Consider the following 25,732-nt stretch of genomic DNA (forward strand, 5'->3'; position numbering starts at 1 on the left):
TGACCTGTCAGTGCGGCCCACTGACAACTCCACCCTGGGCATGATGCTTTGCTGTTTTAAGTCTCATGTTCCAGATCTGTGAAATCTGTGCTTGGTGTGGCCATGCGATAGAGGAAGCATGGGCTCTGGACCAGGAGGACCCGACTCTGAACCTGAGTTCTGCCATGAACAAGATGTTGGGCACTTAAGCTCTTTGGATCTCAGTCTTTAGCTATAAAAATGGTACTTGGACCAGAAAATCATAACCAACTGTCTTTAAGTCTTAAAATCCATGCCAAACACTGAGCTGAGTACATATTGATATCTCATTTCAGAACCTGTGAAGAAGAGACTGTGATTCTAGCATACAGATGAGGAAATTGGGCACAGAGAGGTTAGGTAACTGAGGTCATGTAGCTACTGAGTGGCTAGGATTTGTACCTGAGAACTTAAACTCTTGCCTTCCTTATTATCAGCCATTGCATTATTTCCTAGAATTATGAGAGTGCTCCCAGATTTAAAATATTATGATCATATGAGATTTGTTTCTTCCAACTAATACATGATAGGCAAGATGTGTATCATTTACCACTAGCATAGAGATCAAGAAATTGAGGCTTCAGTGAGAAAATTGAGGCTAAAAATGACATGAACTATAAAGAATAGATGGTGCTTATTTTCATGGAGTTTATAATCAAGAGATTGCACAAGAACGACAAACTTGTAATCAATATCGTGGGTGTCTTTAACAAGGTCCTTTAACGAAGTTATTTTATGAACTTCTTTGCATCTGTCTATGTAAAATCGAACATAGTTCAGCTGTTAAATTTCAGAAGCTCACGTAGACTACTCCACTTTTATGCACTTTTCCAGGTGTGTTTGTAATTTCAGAGATAATAGGGACTCTCAACTGGCTGCATTCTGTGTTCTAATAGAGTGACTGAAACAACAAGCTTACTGCCAAGGAATGATGTAGGTGGTGGGTTGATCAGAAGCATTAAGCATGTGGCTAATAAATGTGCTACCTATCTAATCTCTGCACATTTTTTTTTCAACTGTAGAATAAAGAACTAAAAACCAAGGTGGCGCTTCGGTCTGAAACACCTAGGACAACAGTATCTAAGGCTGTCTCTACAAGGTAAGGTTTTCCTTCCCTCACCGCCATCTGCCTTCACAGCTTCTGTTGGACATTCATTCATGAATGTTGACATTTATCCCACTTGAGAAATATTCCAATCTATTAATACTTACGTAGTAATTATTGGTTTACTGTCTGTTTCCCAGTTCTTGAGAAGAAGACCTGTGTTATTTGTTCATCATTGAATCCTCAAAGCCTAACATAGAAATACTTACTGAATAAATGAGTGAATAAATTTAGATATCTTTTCTTGCTTTGTGCCATAAAATAAGTCTAGTCTTGGCTTCAACACTTTCTCCAAGCAGCACACATCATTTCTTCTCTGTTGTCCTTGTTTCTCTGTTTACTCCTGTGTTCTGTAGCATTGATGAGCATATTAATTATAAATTGTTTGTATTTATTTAAATGTCCACGTCTGTATCTCAAACCAGGTAGATTGTCAATGTCAAGAAGGCAGGAGTAGTTCCTTGTATTTCACTTTATTTCCTAAATTGCTAAGGGCAAGTGTCTTCAGTAACTACCTAATAATGACTGAATCAAGCAATGATAATGGCCCATGACAGCAATCAAAATGATGGCTGAAACCATCAAAATCACTTTCTAATGGTGACAGAATCTGAAATGCCAAGTTGTAAAAAAAAAAACAAAAAAACTTCTGGGCTCAAATCTTATTTCCATAATACTCTGTGAAATTATCACTTAAAAGAAAACATAGTCTGTAATTACATGAATCATTTAAAAAGTGATTAAAAACTTCCTGTTCTAGCAGCTTTTGAATTTCCCAGTCTAGTCCCTCTAGGGCAAAAGCCTGTTTTCTGAAACTCACCTTGGTGCAGTGCCTGAGGTAGAAAATCAGGTCTGCTGTGATCAGCCTCAGTCCAGGAAATCAGGTAGATCTATCTTCCTGTTCAGAATTCCCTGCAGCCTTGCTTCACTTTGCTAAGGATGCATGTAATTAGAGACGAGATGAAGCCATTCTGAATCGAGGCTTCTAGAATCCTTGGGCTCCCAGAGGCTAAGTTATCAACTTTTTGGCCACTGGCCCTGCAACTTCCAATAAAGAAAAGAAACTAAGCCCCAGAAAGAGTAAAGGAGGAAGTGAATACCCACGATTCAGAAGCAGTGAGAGAAGAAGTCACTTGAGTGGGGGAAGAAATGAAGAGTCCAGAATAGAAGGGCAAGCATGACTTCCCAAGGGAAAGGAAGGGGATTGCTTTGTTGTTCCCTTACCAGATACCAGTCCCCTTGGGGTGGTAGGGCATGGTGGCCCTCCTCAGCTGTTTTGATCCTGTAGGGAGTGCAGCCAGAGTGGAGTAGAGGAGAGAGAGTCAGGTTGTCTCTAGATTGTAACTACTTCAGTATGGAATGTGGAAACTCTAGCCCGTGCAGAGGGAAGGTGCTGGAGAGAAGGACTTCTACCGCCAATTCTTTAGCTGTAGTAAATTAATTATTCAGGTCTTTTAGTTTTAAAGATATTTTTTTCTTCCTATCTCATCTTTGTAAGATAAAATATGGCCAATTGGCTGCTTTGAGGATGTAAGCAGTAGTATGGTTTGGGAAGTCTTGGGTTCGCCCATAGGCAATGGAATTATAACTCAAGGGAGAGACTGGAGTAGAAAAGTAGCTGGTAAGGGGGAAAATAATCATGTACACTTAAAGATTAATCCAGGCAAATCTCTTTCATCACCCATAAAATATAGCTCTATATCTCTCAGTAAGTACTACAAAGCAAGGTGTTTCCCTTGAGCATTAGAACAGAGAGATATTTCTTGAACACCGGAAGAAGTGTTTGCTGGAGATTCGGGGTCATGCTCTTAGACAACAACAACAGAACACACATAGAAGCCTGTGTGCGTGTGCGTGTGTGTGTGTGTGTATACTCACATATACATACATGTATATTTTAAATACTAGAATCACACACGTTGAGGAGAGAAGTTCAGACAGAACTGCAGTGTCCTGGCAGAAGGGTTGATTTGCTTCCTGTCTCCAAGTCACTCCAGTGTATGTCTTCACTCTGTGGAATGGCAGACACAGGCTCGCTCGCTCTCTCCCCTCCCCTCACTCTTCCTCACTCTTGTCCTACTACAACTAGCTGAATTGACATAAGGTTGATGCTTCCACATGTGATTCTAGTATGTCTCATGGGGAATTAGAGTCAGCCAATTAACCACCATATCTCTTAGGTTAAAGCAATTAGTGCAAACTGGGTAGTAGAGCGGTGGTGGAGATGGTAATCATGGCGATACAGCACTTACATCACGAACATTTAATGTGCTCGATTTCAATAATTGTATGGTCTTTTCTACAGTGAATTGAAGACTGTCAACACCACGCCCTATTTGATGTTGATTAGGCTCCGGAAATGAGCTGACTGGCTGAATATCTGAATGAGAAAGATTGCTACGTGGGTCTTATTTATTCCTCAAAACACAGCCTAAACTTGCATGCTGAAATGGCTCAATGCCAGCATTCAATGGAATGTACTATACATCAACAGTTTTGCAGGAAGATGACATTCCAGAAAATCAAACAAAATATATATTCAGGGGAAGGAACTCTTTCTTCAAAACTTACGAAATGGGTGAAGAGACCAGGGGCTTTCGATGGAAAATGAATTTTGCTTTAAACTTAAAAAAAAAGATCTGAATCTTTCTTGCAGATTTTTGCTGAAGGGAGTGGTTTAAGGTTGTTGACAGTGACTTTTTGATAGTGGTTTTTGTGTATATAAATGGAAGAGTATATGTGTGTATGTGTAAATGATATATTTTAAAGTTCACTTTGGATAATAAAAAAAATATCTTAACATGAATTTATAAATTCACCTCCTGACCCAGTGTTCATGGGAGAGTTACTGTATTATGGGCAGGAGAAGGAGTAGGTTCTGTTTAGCTAATTCCCCAACCCACATAACCCTCCAAAGTTGAGAATCGTGGCGTCTCACCACACCTGAGGAAGCCACTATTCTTCAGTTGGGATTGAAAATTGGTTGCTAGAGACAACCCACAAATAAGCACAAAGAAATGGAGCTTGTGGCTCTCTCTGGCTTCGTGACTAATTTTCTTTTCAAGATTCATTATTATCTGCGACGATCTTTGGAGGGAAGAATAGAAACACAATGCTGTCAGCTCATACCTCCATAAACATGCTGTCTGCAGCCAGGAAGACTCTGAATTCATGAATTGGAATTAAATGTCCAGTGCTTTGGTGAGAGCGTATTTACATTTTGATATGGGCATTCATCACAGGTGGAGTCTGGGATTGCTGTGAGGAAAACCAGACTCTGATTTGCAGAAATGCAAACATGTTGACCCTCCAGAAGAGAACACACTTCAACTAAAGGAATAATGGGCAGCCTTAGTCCCACTGAAGGCTGAATTGCTTGTAAGCCTTTTGATGGTCCTCTCGGGTGTAGGACTGTAAACATTTTCTCAGGAAAGATGCTGGAAGTCTTTCAATGTGGAATGTGAAATAGCAGTGTTATCTATGAAATATTTAAAAATACATACAAATGAGATAAAGTAATGTATTTATAAATTTATCAAAGTACTGTAATCCTTGGGGCACCTGGGTGGCTCAGTCAGTTAAGCATCTGCTTTTGGCTCGGGTCATGATCTCAGGGTCCTGGGATCTTCCTCTGTCCTCTGCCTCCTCCCCACCGCTCATACTCTGTCTCTCCCTCTCTCTCAAATAAATATTTTTTAAAGTACTGTAATCCTTGAAATGTATGTGTGCATTTCATGCTTCACGTTTTTATTGCTTGCTAGTTTTTCAGCTGTAGTTATCGAATAACATTTATGGCACAGTTCCTATACCAGGAACAATTCTAAGTACTTTACCTGTATTAATTACTTTAATCTTCCCAATAGGCCTCAAAAGCAGGTCATATTATTACTCCATCTTCTAGGGGTGGGTACTGTGAGGTCCAGGACTTTTCCCTGCTGCTAATGATGGAGCAAGGATTGGGACCTCTGACTTGGCTATCAATAGTCCTTCTATCTGCTCACTTGGTGGTCTGAGATATTTCCACAATTTGGAAATACCTCTTTTTGCTCCTTTAAAAACACAGCTTCCGGGCGCCTGGGTGGCTCAGTTGGTTAAGCGACTGCCTTCGGCTCAGGTCATGATCCTGGAGTCCCTGGATCGAGTCCCATATCGGGCTCCCTGCTCGGCAGGGAGTCTGCTTCTCCCTCTGACCCTCCCCCCTCTCATGTACTTGCTCTCTCTCATTCTCTCTCTCTCAAATAAATAAATAAAATCTTTAAAAAAAAAAATTTAAAAAAAAATAAAAAAAAATAAAAAAATAAAAAAATAAAAACACAGCTTCCTTGTTGACTATGTGCATTATCCCACAAATGACACTCAGAAATAACCCTGACTCATAAAGTAAATATTTTGCTACAATTAAGTTGGCCTTTCACCTGTTGGATTACCCTCATGCAAACTTAATTCAGAAAAACTTCCCTGCTAAAAATCTTCTAATTCTACATTTATTACCATGACCTTATGCCACATGGAAGATTTTTTGGTAGTATATTTTCAGGCACATTTGTAGGAGATTGGGATCATGAACTCTGTCAAGTATTTGCAGTGTGGTAGGCGAATTTGCCTTTCACCTGGAGACTACTTAGGTTTCGTTTTACACCCCAATCACCATGCAGGATGGTAATAAATGTGAGAGTTTGGAATGGATCCATCTAACTGAGCTAACAACTAGAATGATTCCCATTAGAATAATGTACTCTAGAGTCAAAAATGGGAAGACACTGTTGGATTTAATTTAGGTTTAACTCTGCTCATTTTTGAACATGGAAGTCTACTGGACGTGATACAGCTAGGACCTGGTCATGTGCTCTCCACGTTCACCCTGGAATGGCCTTTGGATTTCCTGAGAATAAGAACAAACAGTTTCAGAAGCTTAAAAAGGTTTGGACTCTTCAAATACGAAAGTATGTTTTTAGTAGCATCAGCAATATCATTTATTTGTCATATGTGGATTATGTCCTCTATCTTTATTTCAGCTTTTATGATTTGGAATGTTTTTTGAATAAATATTTCTGAGCGATGAAACAAATGATCATAGTGAAGAATAAAAAGCATTAACCTAAAAGTAGTACAACAAGAGAAATACAGGAAAAGAAAAACCAGTTTAGTTGTAGTCTAAATAATTGTCCTTATAATTAGACTAATCAATATATCAGATAAGAAGGTCTGAGGTGGATCTTGAAGTGAATACAGGAAGGTGGAAAATAAAAAGAAACTTTGTTTCACTTTGATTACATATTGTTACAAATTATCATTAAGAAACGTTTAAGCAACAACAAAATGTCTAAACAATTGGTATAATACATACATCTTTTGAATAATTGCTTATGGTATGCCTTACAATAAAATTTATATCATATTTTGTTTATTTTTTGTTCTCATTTCTTTTTACATGAAAATTATTACACATAAGTGAATTAAGTCATTTTTATTTGATTGTTTATGACAATATAACCCATAGTAAATGGATTGTTTTTGCCAGTGAACAGATATTTAGATAGCTCCCTGAGTTTTTCTGTTAATTTTCCCTGGATCCAAATTAATGGAAAAAGTAATCTATTAAGTTTTTATCCTGAATTTGAAAAAATAATAGCATTATTATAAAATTAAGAACAAACACACTTCTCAAACATTTCATTTCTTTATTTTGAAAATATTTACCTCTCCTCTGAGCTGGGAATAATTAGAGAATCCTATCAATATTGAAGTAGGGACCCAATCCATCAGGAGCTGAAAATTCCTCACTAATGTTAGCATTATCACTCCCGCCCCCCACTTCCTCCCTTCTGTACTTCCTTCTTTCTTTTATTTTTTTAGTGGGAAATATTCAAGATGCAATAAAGATTTAAATAATCATATTTAATCGCTTTATTATTAAAGTATATACTTATAAGTGTTAAAAATTGAACTAGAATTACAGAAAGTTGGGATTTATCCTAAGCATGCAAGGTTGTTTTATCATTTGAAAATCAATGTAATTAACCATATATACATAATAAAGAAAAACCATATAATTGTTTTAGTAAGTGAAGGAAAGTATTTGATAAAATTCAGCACTCATTCATAATAAAAACTCAGCTAAAATAAAAAGACTGGCCTTACTATGTGGAACAACCAAATCATATGCTAAAGGTGAGAATACAAATACGGTAGAAGCACTTGGGGAAACAGGTTGTTTCTTTAAAAGTTAAATATACACCTGCCATATGACCTAGCCACTCCATTCTTCAGTTTGTTGTTGCTGTTGTTTTGTTTTTTTACCAAGAGAAACAACAGCTTCTGTCCACATAATAATGTGTATCTGAATTTTCATGGCAATTTTGTTTGTAATAGCCAAAAACTGAAAACAAAACAGATGTCCATTAACAGGTGAACAGGTAAACAAAATGCGGTACATCCATACTTTAGAATATAACTCAATAAAAAGAAACAAAAAGCACAAACAAATATATACAACAATGGATAACCATTATCCGTAGTGAAAGAATCTAGAGGAAAAAGGACATAATGTGTGATTCCAGAGGGTCAGAGAGCAAATCAGTATTTGCCTGGGGACACGAGAGAAGAGTGCAGGGGAGTACAGAGAAACATAGGGAGGGAGTAGAAATGTCCAGTGTGTTGATATTGGTGATGTCATGGATGTGTTCCATGACAAAATCAATACCTTGTACAATTTAAATATTTACCTCAATAAAATAGTAAAAAAAATTTTTAAGTTGACACTATGTTATTCTATAGTCACCCAATCAGGTTCTCACATAAGATTCATTCATTCTTTTACTTTCAACAAATATTTTATTGAGTGCCCTCTATTTGCCAGGCACTGTTCTAAATGCCAGGGGTATGACAGTGGAGAAAGAAAAGGGCATGCGTGTGTCAGGGAAGAATGAAAAAGGAAAAATCTCTACCTTCACGTAAATATATTCTAGGGACAAAAAACAGATAATAAAGTCAGAGACGTCCCATGGACTGTGAAGAAAAATCAAGCCGAACACAGGGGTCAGGAGTTACCAGGGGGAAGGGTTGTGGTTGCAATTTTAAACTGGGTGATCATTTTAAACGTGGTAACTATGGCTTGGTAATTTAAAGAGGATAGTCACTTTATTTTTTTTAAGATTTTATTTATTTATTTGTCAGAGAGAGAGCACAAGCAGGGGGGGCAGCAGGCAGAGGGAGAAGCAGACTCCCCGCCGAGCAGGGAGCCCGATGTGGGACTGGAGCCCGATGTGGGACTCGATCCCAGGACCCCGGGATCATGACCTGAGCCGAAGGCAGACGCTTAACTGACTGAGCCACCCAGGCGTCCCAGGATAGTTATTTTAAATAAGGCCTCTCTCTTTCGAGGTAACATTTAAGCACAAACAGAAAGAAGGCTAAGAAAGTGACCAAACGAAGGTGTTGTTATTTGGTGGAGGAGGGGCCCAGGAAGAGGCGGGCACAGGTGTGGAGGCTCCAGAGGACAGGCAGACCAGGTGTGTCCCCGAAGAGCCGGGACATCAGTGCGGCTGGACTGGCAGGTGAAGAATAAGTCCTAATATTGTCTAAATCATTTTCCATGCAACATATTCTTTCACGTATCCCTTGTATAAATCATTCCTTTTATTTGAATAATAAATTATCCTTCCAGTTCTTTGAATTCTGAGCAGCGGTAAGCTAATGAGTTTTAGGAAACTGTATCTCGGTTCCTGTTTGTCTATGTTTTCCTAACATACTGACAAAGCCCATGTTTTCTGGAAGGTACAGTGAAGGGAAAACTCTTAAAAGGTTCAGCCGAGTCGTCTTATTTTGACTTTATCCTCTTTTTTTTTTTAAGATTTTTTTATTTTTATTTATTTGACAGACACAGCGCGAGAGAGGGAACGCAAGCAGGGGGAGTGGGAGAGGGAGAAGCAGGCTCCCCGCTGAGCGGGGAGCCCGATGCGGGGCTCGATCCCAGGACCCTGGGACCATGACCCTAGCCGAAGGCAGACGCTTAACGACTGAGCCACCCAGGCGCCCCTTGACTTTACACTCCCTGCCTAGAGGACTCATGAGGAACTGCTCTTGGAAGTCAAGTGAGGAGAGGGTCCAGGAAGTTAGGTAATGTGTATTCATAATCCAATAATTAGCACGATTCCAAATCCTCCTTCTGCTTCATTTTTTTTCATCAGTGAATGAGTCATGATATAAATTTCTCTGGAGAATCAAGCAAACAGATTGAAGTTGTCTGCTATCAACCTCACTGCTGCTTTTTTTTTTTTTTAATCTTTCTGGTAAGGAAGAGTCATTTTCTCAGAGACCTACAAAAATGATTTAAAGCTTTGATAATTTCAACTATCTGATTATTATCACAAAACATTTCTAATACCTATACTATCACCTTAGTCAAATTATAATTTGTGTGTTGGCTTCGTAAAGCATAACGTAAGTCCCCTAAATGAGTTTCTAACAGAAGAGCAATGCTCACGGTCTTAGAATTTTATTTATTTTTTAAAAAGATTTATTTATCTGATAGCGAGAGATAGCATGAGCAGGGGAAGTGGCAGAGGGAAAGGGGAAGCAGACTCCCCACTGACCACGGAACCTGATGTGGGGCTCCATCCCAGGACGCTGGTCATGACCAGAGCCAAAACCAAGTGTGGGACACTTAACCAAGTGAGCCACCCAGGCGCCCCTAGAATTAGAATTTTATATTAGAAATGAAATTCTTCTTGGTATGAGAGAGTGAAAAATCCAAATACCTTAGTTTTTTAAAAGAGCTCTCTTTTCCTCATTAAAAACAATGAATGTCAAGATCGACTTTTTTCCGTCCCTCAATATGGAGCATGCTAGGACTATTTAAGAATCCTATAAAACCATTAGGAAAAGCAAGTTCTTAACGACTTGTCATAATTTTTTTAAAAAGATTTGATTTATTTATTTGACAGAGAGCAAGACAGCGAGAGAGGGAACACAGCAGGGGGAGTGGGAGAGGGAGAAGCAGGCTTCCCGCATAGCAGGGAGCCCAATGTGGGACTTGATCCCAAGACTCTGGGATCATGACCTGAGCCGAAGGCAGACGCCCAACAGCTGAGCCACCCAGGCGACCCTCTTGTCATAAATTATTTAAGATGAACCCAGGGGGCAAAGGTTCTGCCTATGTAAAACAGCATTATTGCTACCAGGGAGCAAAGTTGAAAGCATGGTGTCAAAGATTTATTTGCCTGCAGTGGGAGAGTTGTTTATCTTTAAATTAAAAACTCATCATTATCTTGGCGAAGACTAAGTAACATATGGAATGAGAGCAACTCTGGGAAAAAGGCAGCCTTTGCAAAGGAATATTTAAAAGGAAGCGTATGGTTGTGGTCTTGAATTGGCCTTGAACATCAGTCCTTTCACCAGTCTGGGACTAAGGAAGTTACCATCACTTGCCTCAGCATTTTATTATGGGGAAGAAAAAGGCTATAATATACCAAGGTGCTTATGCATCATAGAATACTTTAACATGTGAACTGCTAATTCTATACATGTATCCTTCAAAATTATTAGAATATTTTCCTTGCACAGTCCAGTTTTTAAGCCAATAATAAATGAAAAATTTTAGAGGGATGGATAAAAATAACTTGGCTAAATCCAAATCACTTCTTAGTTCCTAGTTCCTAAGGGATACCATTTTAAATGTGAAACAAGTTCCGTGTTGAAACCAATTTAACACTCAACTTCAGCACAGAAATACGTTTGCTTTGAGCACACAAAATAATTGATAAAAATGCATTTTTATTCTTGAAAAATGTGCAGAAACCATCACTGAATACAGTTCACCACCATAGTATTCAAACCCAGACACCACAAAATCATTGGATGCTATGATTTCTGAAGCCACTAGAACTTTGGTACAACAAAACAATGATCCAACAGTGTTTGTCAGGCACCACAGTCCACTCAGGGGCACATAGAATAAAAACTCCATGTTTAAGGTTTTAATTTACATTCATAGCACTAGACAAAACAGATCTGTGGAGATGACAGACAAAACAATCAAAAGTGCTTAGCCCAAAAATGAGAATAATATCACTTAAAGGTAGACTGTTGGAATACAGTGAAGCACTTCAGTGTCACGTTAGAACATTGTCTATTTTTAACACAGTAAGCAAGATAACTTATTTCTCTTGGGTAATTTCAGATGCAGTCAGTATCTTTTACAAGGCAATGGACACAAAAGCCCTATTTGTACAAGGAGGATTTGACCACGTTGTAATATACTATCTAGAATGCAATTGGACTCCTTAGAATACCAAATGACATACAAAATGAGATAGAACTCATATTTTTCAATAACTTCAGATATATTAAACATTTTCCATCAAATACAATGACCTCAAATTGCTAACCATCGATTGCTTCCAATACCCACTACTAAATTTAGTGTTTTGTCCCTGCTATGTCCTTTCTCCTCATAAGTGGTTTAAATTACTGTAATTTTTTATTATTCTTAGCTTGTGATAATAGTGCCTGTTTAGGAAATGGAACATAATTTACAAACCAATTTCTTAGATTCTCCTCTGAGCCTGACATGAACCCTATGGGGGCACACAGGGTTTATACACTCCAAATGAGAAGAAGCCACTAAGATATTTAATGACATACTCATGGTCCCCAAATTGTTCTTTTTGGCCACTTTCCTTTCTATAATACTAAGCTTCCTCTCAAAGAGCATTTGGAAAAATAACCTGGAGAATAAAAGAGTAACTATAAGAATATGTTAATACTTTACTAAGGACAGACACCATTTTGATGTTCCAGCAGACATATGGACAAGAGCCATTGATTAAATAAGGGATCCATTAGGTTAAAGACAGACATGCTTGCTTCTACAAAATTTGCTAATGATGCTTAAAGACTAAATCACCTGAGGGATATTAGCCATGATTTCCATGACCTGTTGGAAAGAAAAGGAACTGGGAAACAAATTCAAATGACTCAATCCAAAGATGATTCCTTTGTATATTTTTTTCTTCAAAAGCTGACACCCTTTTAAATAACCCCACTATTTTGTTGCTAATGTTTTTGCTTGTTTTTTTTTTCTCTGTATATATGAAGCTAGAAAATATCTCAACCACACACTGTTGGTAAAAGGAGATCTGCAGAGAAGCATCTTTGTGATTCTACTCCTTAAAAAGTTAGTCAAAGTGCAATTTATGAGAAAATTAAATTCAGATAGAGCAAACAAAATGTTTCAAAGTCTCCCACATTTTGATGACACTAATGAAATATTTGGTGTTTAAATGTTTTTATTAGCTTAGTTCTAAGGGTATAAACTTCCACTTAATAGATAAAAATGATGGATAAAAATTAGCCTTGGATCTAGTTACAAAAACTCTTCTTGTTACTAATTCTTCTTCGTTTTCTACCTAAAAATCAACCTCAAAATACATGGTCTTCTCTGTGTTCTGCAATATTTACGAACACTATTCAGACTACGTTGAACTCTAACCTCTCTTTATAGTCCTTCCTTAACAATGTCATCATGATTGGGTCTCCACCCAAAAATTCTAAGGCAATAAATTCCTAAAATTCCCTAGATTTCTAACAATAATTTTTATCAGTCCTACCTTATGAGACAAATATCTTCATGGATTTATAAAGCACTGAAACAATAGTCATCTCAGATAATACTCTATTTCTACTTGCCATGTTTAGGAGCTCAGCACTCTCCCCAGAAATAAGTTTATATTATATTGGTCAAAGAGCAAGAAGAAAATACAGTTTTTGGTGAATTTTCATATAGTTTTGCAAATATAGACAGCATCTTGGCATCTTTAAAGATCATAAAGCTTTCCTTAAAATATTCACATACACTAGCCTTTTTTTGATGCTTTAGAGCTTGGTGGTACCGGGTGAAAGACAACTTTTCCATCCCTTTGGCTAACATCAGCTCTCAGATCTCTCTTTTAGAGAGTTAAGTATCTTAGGAAACCAAAAACTTCAGTATTATCTCTTTACAGTTTAAGTTTGAGATTATAACTCCAACATTCTTTATGGATGAGAATTTTCCCTCAGTGTTTTAGTACATACTAAAAGCATATGTACCCTTTCTTAAAGTGAACAGAGATACAGAACAGTGAATAATTTTGTGTCATGGACACTGGTTCCAGGTTTCCACTATACCTAGTTATTCACTATTACACATATTGCTTCTCTTTCTAGCTGATGAGTGTATATATGAGCTTCATCAAATTTGTTGATTTCCAGTTGATTCAATTTATAGTTTATAGAATATTTTGGCTGTTATTAATTTATTGTTTAATATAGTCACGTACTTCTCTATATTCAAGCTTCTCTTTCTTACAAAGGAGATAAGAAAGGTCTGATTAAAACCCTTGCCCAGGGGCTCCTGAGTGGCTCAGTCGTTAAGCGTCTGCCTTCGGCTAGGGTCATGGTCCCAGGGTCCTGGGATCGAGCCCCGCATCGGGCTCCCTGCTCTGCGGGAAGCCTGCTTCTCCCTCTCCCTCTCCCCCTGTTTGTGTTCCCTATCTCACTGTGTCTCTCTCTGTTAAATAAATTAAAAACTTAAAAAATAAATAAATAAAATAAAACCCTTGCCCAGTTGATTTTACCTGTACAGGTTGGCAGAGAATAACATACGCAGGAAGCATAACAAAGACACCCACTAATACATAGAATGGCCCATCTGGTGAAAAACAACAGATGAAATATTTACTTTAGAAAATGCTGGTTTTGAATTTTTTGCAATGTATACCTGATACTATGGAAATGATAGCAAATCAACTCAAGTGGTGACTTGCAAGAATTCTAAAACTTATGTTGAGACCCACAAGCTCAATTCTTAGCATTTCGCATTTTCTCTGTCAATTCATGACTCGTGACCCTCCTTCATACCAAGACAAACATGTTTTCTCAGCTATTTTTTGATACATTTTCAAAGGACTTTTCTTTTTCTGTATCAAAGAGTAACCTTGTACCTACTCACAGTTGAGTCTCAAGCCATGCCCACTCCCACTCTGTGAGAAGCTTAGGAAACCAAGAGATGGTGGTAATCATCCAATAACATCCTGTCCCCTTGCTGAAGATACCAGAATGCCTTTAGCTCCATTAGTGTCTCTGCGAGGACTTCCTCGAAGATGATATAATAGGAGATGAGCTATGTGGTTAGAGACAAATTTGGTCATAGAGGTACTTGAGGCACTGTGTTAGAGCAATGTAAACATCAAACTAGTGTAAGCACTCCAGAAATGATTTCTATATCGGAAAGGAATTTCATGCACATTTTAAATATTTCCCCAAAAGACAATATGGTTTACCAAAGCATTTGGGAGATAAGTAACAGGATATATCTTGGCTAAAAATACATGCTGTTTTGGGTTAAAGGAGGTATGCAATTCTTTAAAGCAGTCTGTACACTTTATGTTCCCAAATCAATTTGAAACTGTAAAATGAATTATATAATAATTAATTCTGAAATAATAAGTGAAGGAATTTCCAGTAATGGTGACATAGAATTTGGGATCAGATGTCAAACTTGACAGAGAAAATATTTTCTTAGATCAAGTATTTATTTATAAGTAGAATACTGTTTTAAATTAGTTTTCTTGTCTTCTTTAAATTTCATTCCTCTTGAGATTGTTGCCCAATAATTGTTATTTTTATAGGCAGAGTTCTATAATTATAGGCATCATCACCCTCTGCTTCATGCTACAGCTATCAAATAATAATCTTAAAATATACCCTGAAATAAATGCTCGTTGAATAACTAGCAATGACAGAATCTTGGCAAAAGTCAGTCAAACATATAACTGGAAAAAGAGTAGAAACAACAACAACAAAAAAAATCCAAAACAGAAAACCTTTAGGATTTCATAAAGGCTAAACATTCCCTATCATGGGAATGCCAGAGACATCACAATTTGAATCCAAAGGAGAGTTGATAAAATAACCAGAGAAGTTTACCAAATTTTGCCACAGCAATGATTATATTGTTTCTGCTCACTTTTCTTTCAGTCAAAACATCTTAGGTGTTAGCTAACAGATTTCTATCTTCATGGCTCAGGCACTGACGTCATGAAGCACATCATAGATAAAAACAGCATTGGAGGGAACACCCAAGCATGATGGATCCTAGAAGCTGGCATTATGTTTCCAAAGTCAGAGGAACCAAGCAGTTCACAGTGAGAATTTTGCAAGAACATTTTAGACAATCTCTTGGATCTGTGTTCCTAATATGGATTCTATACCAGACGTAGACTGTAGAGAGACGTTTGGGGGGGCGGTGGATAGGGGGACTGGGATTTAGGGTTTCTAATGTTTGTAATTTAAAAATATGCCTAGAGTATGGAAGAATGAAGTTTAATTGGCAAAATTTTATAGGAAGAACCATCTTATCATGATAAAAAGAGAAAACTTGAAGCATGATGCCTTTGTTAATGATAAAACTGAAATATTTAAATAATAGTTTAATAGGAGTTGCTTATGCTTATCAAAAACTAAGATAAAAAAAACAACGTAGTATCACTTCAGACACAATAATAAGAATAAGCGAATGGACAATCTTTTTGTAATGATTTTTAAAAAGAAAAGGCAGTTTTATATGAAAAAATAAAGTGATTAACCACATTTTTAGAGAGAAAAGACACAGCTCCACTCCTGTCCTATCCCCAAATATAGTTCAAATGTGGGTATTCTGCCTTAGGCAAATGAAAACAAATGTGAAATATACTGTAATATGGCATGAGGTATCATCAAATTTTATGTGATGAATAACGTGAAAACTCAAGAGTGACCATAAAATCAATCCATCATCCTGAAGTTGATCTACAAAGTGACACACCTGTATTTTTGCAATTGATGCAAAGTCAGGGGTGGGTGTGGAGAGTAGAAGTGTGATTTAGAGTTTCCAGTGTTTTTGTAAATTAAAAAGAAACCCACAATTATTTGTCACTTTTTGTTTTCATATCACTGACATATTTTATCTAAAAACAATTAACCTAAACAGTTTTTCTTGACTGCATTTTTAAAGACATAGTTAATAAATGACAATCTTTAATTTCCCCTTGTGACCATTTACTAAGAAAAATGAAATGTGAAACTGAACACTGAACCGATTTCCAAAATTTTGTTTGGAAAGGGAAACCTCTGGAGACTCTCTTAATCCCAACTGATAATGTCAACTTCTAATTGGCTTGAGTGAAATTTGGCTAAATGATTCTTCCAGACATCTGTAACAGACACATTTAATTTCATTTGTCCAAATGCCATGTTTTCATACTTTCATTTTTCTCCTAGGGCATTTCTCTTGTACTTTGTTGTTTACAGTCCTGTTCTTGTCTATCTGCCATTTATTAAGAATATAAAAATGACATTAATATACAATCTCCCACATTTTAACAGAAGTCTGATTCACAATCTCATAACCTTACCAGTATTTGAGTCACCCTAGGACAGCTTATTGGGTGTATATAGTAATGTCATTACTAATGATCCATTTAGGATTCTTGATTGTATCCTCAGTTTTAGCTAATATGCTCCCCCAATGCAAAACTAAAAGTACAAATCAAACTCTATATAAGAAGTAAATCCAATCTTTAAAAAAAAAAAATTGTCTTTCTATATTCTCCCTTTAGTGGCCTATTCCTTTTCCCCATGTGACATGGTCATTTTTGTTCTGATTTAAAACTCACTGATATCATCTTGAATACTTTCTTATATACTCATCTTCTTCATAAAAAAAAACACAAAAAACAACAATAACAACAACAAATTGAGCATCCATGACCATGAGATCACATTAGGAAATCTCTGATCTTGTTTGGAGGGCGCCTCAGAGACAACTGGTCAATTCTTTTGAACACTGTTGATATTCTGGTTTCTCAAAATAGATTTTTCTGGAAGAAAAAGAAAAACATGCCATTATGCATGGTCTACTTACAACAATTTTGTGGTTTGTCGCTGTTTTTTGGAAGTAATATTTGGGTGGGGTTTTTGATGATCAGTTCCTACGTAGGGTCTAGCAACCGCATTTCTTCTCTGCTGGTTTTTCCCCATCTAGCTTTCCAGAGTCTCCACCATTGACAGTGTCGGGGACCTGTGTCTTCTCTACACACTGTTCCATTCGCTTCATGATTAAGTCCAGAAGGGTTTCCACAGCTTTCTCCACATTCTGGCCAGTCGCGGCACTTGTTTCAAAATATGGCATGCTTGCATCGAAGAGAGGACACATATTTTTGAGAGGAAGAAATCAGAAAAGACACAACAAGATGTACAAATGAGTAACACAGGCAAAAACATGGCTGGCTGAGAGATGGTGAAATAATCACGGTTTAGCCCACTGAGTTGGAAAGCATCTTGTTTTTTCTCAGTGAGTAAAAATTGATGGGCTGCTTTCTCGTATGGGTATAACCGATTTTATGGACAAGGAAACGGATATAGGAGGTACTTAGGCATTTGAAGCTAAGGCATTATCATTGTTTCACAAAAAAATTAAGAGGGTAGAAATACCTAAACTAGTGATAAATCTTACCATTAAAATATCACTTCCCTTCTAATCAATTATCTGGAAATTCGACTTAGAAATTAAGCAGGCACTGAATAGGAGATACATGTAAATAGTCTATGGAATCAAAAGTTACACATTTTTAAAGCTCTCAAGGAAAAGTCTTCCAGAAGAAATTGGCAGGTATGATGAAACTGCTTTAAATTTAAAGTCTGTGTTGGCAGTCAACTTATCATTGTAGGAGGGTATTTAATTTTTTTTTTTTAATCTGCCACTTAGGCTCAGCTAGGATGAGGATTGCAGTATCATGTCCTGGTCAGGTGTTAGTTCTTAGAGTTTTACAGCTCTTAGTGGAAAGGCAATAAACTATCATGTTGGAGATCATGAGCTCTGATCTCAGACTGCCTGAGTTGAATTCAAGCTCTGCTACTTACTAGCTACATGGCCTCCCATCAGTTACTTAATCCTTCTATGCCTCAACTCTTCGTATATAAAATGGGATGACTCTAGCTCCCCTATGTATGATTATGGGGGGTTAAATGAGTTAAAGTCTAGGGACAGTTGTTAGCACCTAAGTATTCAGCAAATGTTAGCTGCTATTACTAGTAAGGACTTGATTTAAAAGATCACATACATTCCCCTGGAAGATCGTTTTCATTCATGCGCCATTACTGATTCAAGGGGATTCCTCCCAGCATCAACCTCATGTTCCTGCTCCATTACTAAGTAGCAGTGTGCAAGGTCAGATGACATCTCCGTGTCAATGACTTACCCGTATTTGTCAGCCAGGTCCCGCGCTTGCCTTTCATTGACTTCCCTCTGGTCTGGCAGGTCTGCCTTGTTGCCAATTAATACTATATCTGGATTTTCACAATAAGCATTTGCTTGCAGTTGGCCTTAGGAAGAAAGCAGATGGACCGAGCACGTTAGTTATAAACAAGTAATGTCAAATGACTGCTCATACTTTGAGTTCCTTTTCTTTTTTTCATACTTCAAATTCCTAATTTAATTGTTCACCTCCAGCATGGCTGCTTGCTAGTTATATCATATTAGTCAAGTTACTTCACTTTACTCAACTGCAGCTTCCTCATCTATAAAATGAATGAAGATGATGCCTCAAAAATTGCAGATTGTGAATATGAATAATGATAGATATGAAGCACCTAGATGATCACCTATCAGTACTCTTGAATACCTGGGGACATGTCCTCCAAGATGGACATACTGCTTCAGACTATTTGTTCTTCAAATATATGTAGAGATAATAGAACAGGAATTTTAAGTGTGTAAGTTTGCTCTTTCCTTTAAGAGGCTGCTACATTTTTTTTTAAGTGGGCTCCACACCCAACATGGAGCCCAATGCAGGGCTTGAACTCATGAACCTGAGATCAAGACCTGAGCTGAGATCAAGGGTCAGATCTTAACTGACTGAGCCAACCAGGTGCCCCACGGCAGCTACATTTCTATCTCCTGAAGTCCAAAGTGAAGACCTATTAGAATAGAATGTTTCCGAACCACCACAAATTTATGCAGAAACAATTTTAAGACAGGTGATTGTTTTTCTTTTTCTCCAGGATACACTGTGCAAAAGAGAGAAGAAAGAGGGAGAGAAGGTGGGAGGGATGGAAGGAAAGAAGGAAGGATGAAGAAGGGTTGGGGGAGGGAGGGAACAAGGAAGGAAGGAAGGAAAGAAGGAAGGAAATGATAAAAAATCTGTCAACCCACATTTTTGAAGTTATGGGGATTACTTTAATTTCTATTTCAAGGCATGCTGTATGCAACTTTGCTGAGGAGGACGACAAGGCTTACCCTTTAACACTGATTATTTGGGTGTTAAAAATTGAAGTGTTATGAGACATGCCAATTAATTATCTTAAATCCCAATAGTATTCTTCTGGATCTTTTTTTAAATAAGGAAGAATTTTATCTGCTTTGATAAAGAATGAACAAATCATTCTCTGAAAGAATCTAATAATCTTATTATCTCTTTATCTCCTCAGAATCTAATAATACCACCAAAATTTAGAGAAAGAAATACAATAATAAAAGGAAATAGAGATAAATCCTAGGATAAACACTCAGTTGGGAGAACCAACGAAGGAAGTCAGAATTTGTTGATATTTGTCCCCATGGTAGCAACTGTATTATTGAACTAACTTTTAAAGCAGTTATATGTATTAATTATAAATATATAATAATAAGAAATACATGTTTTTTGAGTATCTGTTCTGTGCCAGACACTAATCCCAGCTTTGGGTTATTGCGATGGAACAAAGCCAACAAAGTCTGTACTTTGATAGAGCTCACTTTCTAGTGGCAGAGAGTCAAAAGGACAAGTAAGCAAAGAAATACATATGTCAGGTGGTGGCAGTGATAAAAGGGAATATAAAGTGTACTGAGGAGATACAAAGTAGTGAAGCATACTAGTTTATTTTTTAAAGATTTTATTTATTTGAGAGAAAGTATGCATGTGCCCGCGCGCACACAAGCGGAGGGGAGGGGCAAAGGGAGAGGGAGAAGCAGACTCCCCCCTGAGCCCAATGCGGGGCTCGATCCCAGGACCCTGAGATCATGACGGGAGCGGAAGGCAGACGCTTAACCGACACGGAGCCAGCCAGGCACCCTGAAGCATACTAGTTTAGACAGGTGGTCAGGGAAGGCTTCTTCCAAGAGGTAAAGTTTGAACAAACCCTTGAAGGAAGTGAGAGAACTGTCACACTCCATAAATGGGAGAAGAGAGATTGAGGCAGAGAAAATCAGAATGTACAAAAGCCACAAAGTAGGGAATGTGCCTTTTGTCCTGGGAATAGCAGGAGAGACGTTTGGTGGGAGGCCAGTGAGCTGGGACAGATGAAGAGTAAATTACACAGGAATCTAAGGCCTTATCACCAAGGCCTTACAGGTAAGTGGAGGATTCTGGATTTTATTCCAAGTGAGTTGGGAGGTCCCAGAGGGACTCTGAGCAGGGGAATAACGTGATCCAGTGTTTTTTTTTTTTAAAGATTTATTTATTTATTTATTTGAGGGAGAGAGAGAACGAGTGGGGGGAGGGGCAGAAGGAGAGAGAATCTTAAGCAGACTCCCCACTGAGCGAGGAGCCTGACTCGGGGCTCAATCCCATGACCCCAAGATTATGACCTGAGCTGAAATCAAGAGTCGGATGTCCAGGGCGCCTGGGTGGCTCAGTTGGTTAAGCGACAGCCTTCGGCTCAGGTCATGATCCTGGAGTCCCGGGATCGAGTCCCGCATCGGGCTCCCTGCTCGGCAGGGAGTCTGCTTCTCCCTCTGACCCTCCCCCCTCTCATGTGCTCTCTCTCTCTCATTCTCTCTCTCTCAAATAAATAAATAAAATCTTTAAAAAAAAAAAAAAGGAGTCGGATGTCCAACCGACTGAGCCACCCCAGTGCCCCAGTACAATCCAATTTTTAAAAAATATCCCCCTGGCCACAGACTGCCCCAACAAATCTAGAAATGGCAAGCCTATCACCAGTCCATAGGACTGCTCATATATCCCATTAGGATAAAAATTCTTAGGTATAATAAAAATGCAAATCAAGTATTCCCTTTAGTACTACACAATTTTTAGAAAAGGAAAATCAAATACTACTTTCCTATGCTGACATAGATCAATCTGTCTTCAATAACTGACTGGGCTACTTTTAACTTATGTCTAAATTGTAAGATTTTTCATTTTAAGTCTTCCTTACATTTGAACTTTTTTTTTCCAAAAAAGTAAAATTTCAATGTGAGCTGATTGACACACTGACCTTATCTTCATGTGGCTGGTCTGCTCTGGAGCAGTTTCTCACCAAATTAACCATCCGTTAATTGATCCATTAGTTAACCGGTGCGCAAGGGCATACATTTTTAGGTGCCTGTGTACCCTCTCAGAAAACACTGCTGCTTTTCTTTCTCTCCTTTCCAGATTAGATGTAGTAGCTCACATATTTGTAAGAAGTCCTTTAAGACTTACTGGATAAGTGGAATTAATAGCCTTTCAACTGTAATAATAAAGACCTTGAATATTATATATTATTATATATATAGGCTGTGAGAGCTATGCAGGCTTCTTCTAAGAGTGTCAAAGGAAGGTATGATCCCAAGCCACCTTCGGTGAGCCACCTATCGCCCATCACTTTGAAGGTGACACAGGAAATGCTAAACTCATGGATTCCCAAGGTTAATCTGGGGAACCCAATCCGGTTTCATGTTGGGAGGCGAAGAAGCAAATAGAGCTGTTGGGGCCCAAAGTGGCCAATGCAAGTGACTTGGTCCCACTTACTCATCCAGTTTCTGACATTTAAGAAGCTCTGTTGACTGGTGAGGTCAAACATTAATAAGAAACCCATGGCATCTCTGAAAAATGCAGTGGTGAGGCTCCGGAATCTGCCAAGAAAGCACAGTGGATAGTTCTGGAAGTTAGCCCATAAACATACGATGACAGTACACACAACACCATTTCCCTTTGAAATGTGAAATCCCCATGGCATCCCTTATGGATTCTCCTACAGAATAAGAGAGTTGGCAGAAAGATTGCTGGAGGATCATGGAAGGGCATCTGGTTGTAGACCTTTCTTAGGACCACATCCTGGCTTTATGGCCTATGGCACTTACGCACACAGAGTTTGTAACATTCAATCACATGATGGCTTACACAGCCCCTTGGACTCTTTCTCTTGTTGGGTCACAGATATCTTGTGGTCACAGTTATGATAGAAGCCACTTTCAAATGGGGACTTTATATTTTTCAATCTCCCTTGTCTGTGCCTAGAAGAAAGCTTGGCATTTAGTAGCCTAAAAATGAATGCCTGTGATTATGTACAGAAAACCACAACTTGGGCGCCTGGGTGGCTCAGTCGTTAAGCGTCTGCCTTCAGCTCAGGTCATGGTCCCAGGGTCCTGGGATCAAGCCCCACATCGGGCTCCCTGCTCTGCGGGAAGCCTGCTTCTCCCTGTCCCGCTCCCCCTGCTTGTGTTCCTGCTCTCACTATATCTCTCTCTGTCAAAAAAATAAATAAAATCTAAAAAAAAAAAAAAGAAAGAAAACCACAACTTGTTAGCAACTGAAACTGGGGTTCTTTTGCAGGGAAAAAACAACATTGATGAGAAGATTCTTTTATAAGCACTGTGGGGGTAAAGCTGAATTTTAGTCTGGCATCCATGTCTCATGAGGAAGAGGGAAAAACACTGAAGAAAGGAGGAAGAAGAAGATGCTTAGGGGAAGCAAGACAAAGTCAGAGAGATGTAGTAGTTGGAGACAGAAAGCAAGAACGCTCATCTCTACTGGAGGATTTTGAAGAATACACTCTGTCATTTGTTGTGTAAAGACTTCTCTCCTCTGCTCCAACCTCCTCCACCCCAAACTCTTCAGTAAAATTGAAGGTGTGCTGAGATCCACTTCAGTGGCAGGAATGGGCAAAACCAGAGACCATACAGAGGGACCAGAGAAGGTTTGGGTTATACTGATACAGAACTGAATTTGGAAAGGGGTTTTTAGAAAGGCACAGAACTTTGAAATACAGACTATCACTTCCTATCCTAAATGTCCTCCTAATTTTTGGTCTCCTATTTTAGCCTATTTGTGGATTCTTTGGTTTCCTTGGAGTTCTATTCTCAACCCCTTCCCACTATACATACATTCACTGAGTGAGTAATCTCATCTACTTCCCTGGGCTCAATCATCACCTATATGTTGAACCCCAAATGAACAGGCGTAGATTTGTCCTGTCATTCACACTGTGTGCCCAATTACATGTTGTGTGTTTCTGGTTGGAGGAAACTGAGGCACCTCTAACTTCACGAGTCTAAACCCAACCTGGCCCCTCCTCCTGATCTCTTCTCCTATCAATGCATCACCATCTTTGGGGTAAGCATGGCTTCTTTCTCCTTCACCTACTGTATATAATCACCAAGCATCTCCTGACCTTGTCATTTCTGTCCATCTACTCTAGTTTTGAGCCTATCCTCTTTTATCTGAATATTTTCAACCATCTTCTTAACAGGCTTCTTGTCTCCAGTTTTGTTTGGGACCCTCCCCTTCACCGATCCCTTCCTGCTGACTATATAAATCCTCTGCTACAAACATCTAAATGATGCTCTTAAGATAATGACTGAACTCTCTAATATGCTGTCAGGCTCTGCGTGAATTAACCCTTGCTCATCTATCCAGCTTCATCTCCTGACTACCCATAGGCATGCTGATCTTTTAGTTCTTAGAAAGTTCACTCTCCCCCTAAGCTCTCACACATGCTGTTCTTTCTGTGGGTAACCTGGCCTTAATGCTTCCTCTACGTCCTACCTCTTTAGCCTGGATAAGACTCACTCACTCATACGTTGTGTATGACTGTATGTTATATATACATAACAGTCTCAGAGGAAATAGCACCTTCCCAAGCTGCCTTCCTAATACCCACATCTGGGTTATAGGCTCCTTCTGGTGCACCTGCCCATCACCTGTTGTTTTCCTGGCACTGTCCTAAGGCTGTATTGCAATTGTTTGTTATCTGTTCAAATTCCACTCTAGACTTGTGAGCTCCAACAGGAAAGGAGTTATGTTTCTTTTTTTTTTAAAGATTTTATTTATTTATTTGAGAGAGAGAATGAGAGAGAGAGCACATGAGAGGGGGGAGGATCAGAGGGAGAAGCAGACCCCCTGCTAAGCAAGGAGCCCGATATGGGACTCGATCCCGGGACTCCAGGATCATGACCTGAGCCGAAGGTAGTCGCTTAACCAACTGAGCCAGCCACCCAGGCGCCCAGGAGTTATGTTTCTAATTTGCTATCCACTATATCTTCATGGCCTTGAACATATTTGCTCACAAAATGTTTGTCAAATTAAGAGAAAGAAAAAAAGAGAAAGAGAATAGCAAAGGATATTCAAGTATTAAAGATGTCAATGACTTCAGTAGAGAACAATTCTTTTAATACCAAAGCAAAGAGAATAGATATTTTAATGACTATTTCCAAATTTGATTTTTTGGTAAGGCATTAATCATGATAATTATGAAATACCAAAAATTTTTTCTTGTGGAATTGTTCCTACCAGTTGCTGGAAGCTCACAAAGATGCTTTTACTGAAGTTTTCTTTCTCTTTGGGGACTAGCTGCATTCACAAAACTGTCTCCTTCTCAACTACAATAGTGTGGCTAAGACAACTGCTCTCTGTTCTCTCCCAAAAAGAGAGAGAGAGGGAGAAAGAGAGAGAATGTGTCTGTGTATGTCTCATTTAAGGACAAGACTGTGCCATAGCCCCCTCTCATTGCCCATAACACATGAGAAAGTCATTTTTTTTATGTTAATGGCCTTTTTATTGGGAAAAAAAGGCTAGCACTTACAACTTGAAGTGGATATAAATTCTGATTTCTCGAACAGCATTGCTGATGGTTGTGCTGAAGTCCACACTCACAGCCTACTCTGCTGGCTCCAAGTCATGGCTCAGAAGGTTTTAAAAACAGAGTGCAAAGACGCTCGCTTGGTACAGGTTTCATTTTTTTTTAAGATATTTTTTATTTATTTATTTGACAGAGAGATAGAGCACAAGTAGGCATAGCGGCAGGCAGAGGGAAAGGGAGAAGCAGGCTCTCTGCTGAGCAGGGAGTCCAATGCGGGGCTCCATCCCACGACCCTGGGATCATGACCTGAGCTGAAGGCAGACGCTTAACCGACTGAGCCACCCAGGGGCCCGGTAAAGGTTTCATTTTAAAAAATTTGTGTTAATGGTGATGGCCTGACACCCATTTCACTGCAGGACACTGCAGACAATGCTAAATCAACACACGCAGCATGGGATGAGTGTCATTGTCACCATGGGGGGGAGGGGCACACGGAAGTACAAGAGGGCCATTCTGCTTAGTGGGGCTACATTACTTTTAAAACATGCTTGTCGTGTGGATCTCACTGGGGTAAACATTTTTGCATCTACAGCAACATGGATAGGACATTCTTGTTCTAGAACAGGTTATATCCTAGACCATTCTGCCCAGCACCCTTGTTATTCCCCTTTCTTCCCAAGGTGACTCCAGGGGAAAGGTAATTGATTTCCAGCTTTATTCACCAATCTCATTCTGTCCAGTGAGTCAGTAGGGTGGGAAAAGCTGGGACCACAT

The 25,732-nt window shown here is 38.7% G+C and overlaps 2 protein-coding genes across 6 annotated transcripts in view; one reads left to right on the plus strand and one right to left on the minus strand.

Annotated features, from left to right (window-relative positions):
• Positions 1–6,510, plus strand: part of CCDC68 (coiled-coil domain containing 68) — a 52,641-nt gene extending 46,131 nt beyond the window's left edge. For all 4 annotated transcript variants that reach the window (XM_064578887.1, XM_045886675.3, XM_064578888.1 and 1 more), the window contains 2 exons: positions 1,041–1,117; positions 3,429–6,510. In XM_064578887.1, the coding sequence (XP_064434957.1) occupies positions 1,041–1,117; positions 3,429–3,486 (135 nt within the window). In that variant the 3' untranslated portion in view covers positions 3,487–6,510. The remainder of the gene's footprint in view (positions 1–1,040; positions 1,118–3,428) is intronic.
• Positions 6,511–14,265: 7,755 nt separating this feature from the next.
• The window catches only part of RAB27B (RAB27B, member RAS oncogene family), a 116,775-nt gene continuing 105,308 nt past the window's right edge, over positions 14,266–25,732 (minus strand). For both annotated transcript variants that reach the window (XM_064578890.1, XM_045886678.3), the window contains exons 4-6: positions 21,910–22,013; positions 18,400–18,523; positions 14,266–17,331 (exon numbers count right to left, since the gene is read on the minus strand). In XM_064578890.1, coding sequence (XP_064434960.1) covers positions 17,142–17,331; positions 18,400–18,523; positions 21,910–22,013 — 418 coding nt within the window. In that variant the 3' untranslated portion in view covers positions 14,266–17,141. The remainder of the gene's footprint in view (positions 17,332–18,399; positions 18,524–21,909; positions 22,014–25,732) is intronic.

This window comes from Mirounga angustirostris, unplaced genomic scaffold (genome assembly GCF_029215605.1).
Source record: "Mirounga angustirostris isolate CCGP_5_RB_7025 unplaced genomic scaffold, mMirAng1.0.hap1 SCAF_14, whole genome shotgun sequence".
NCBI classification, from domain to species: Eukaryota; Metazoa; Chordata; class Mammalia; order Carnivora; family Phocidae; genus Mirounga; species Mirounga angustirostris.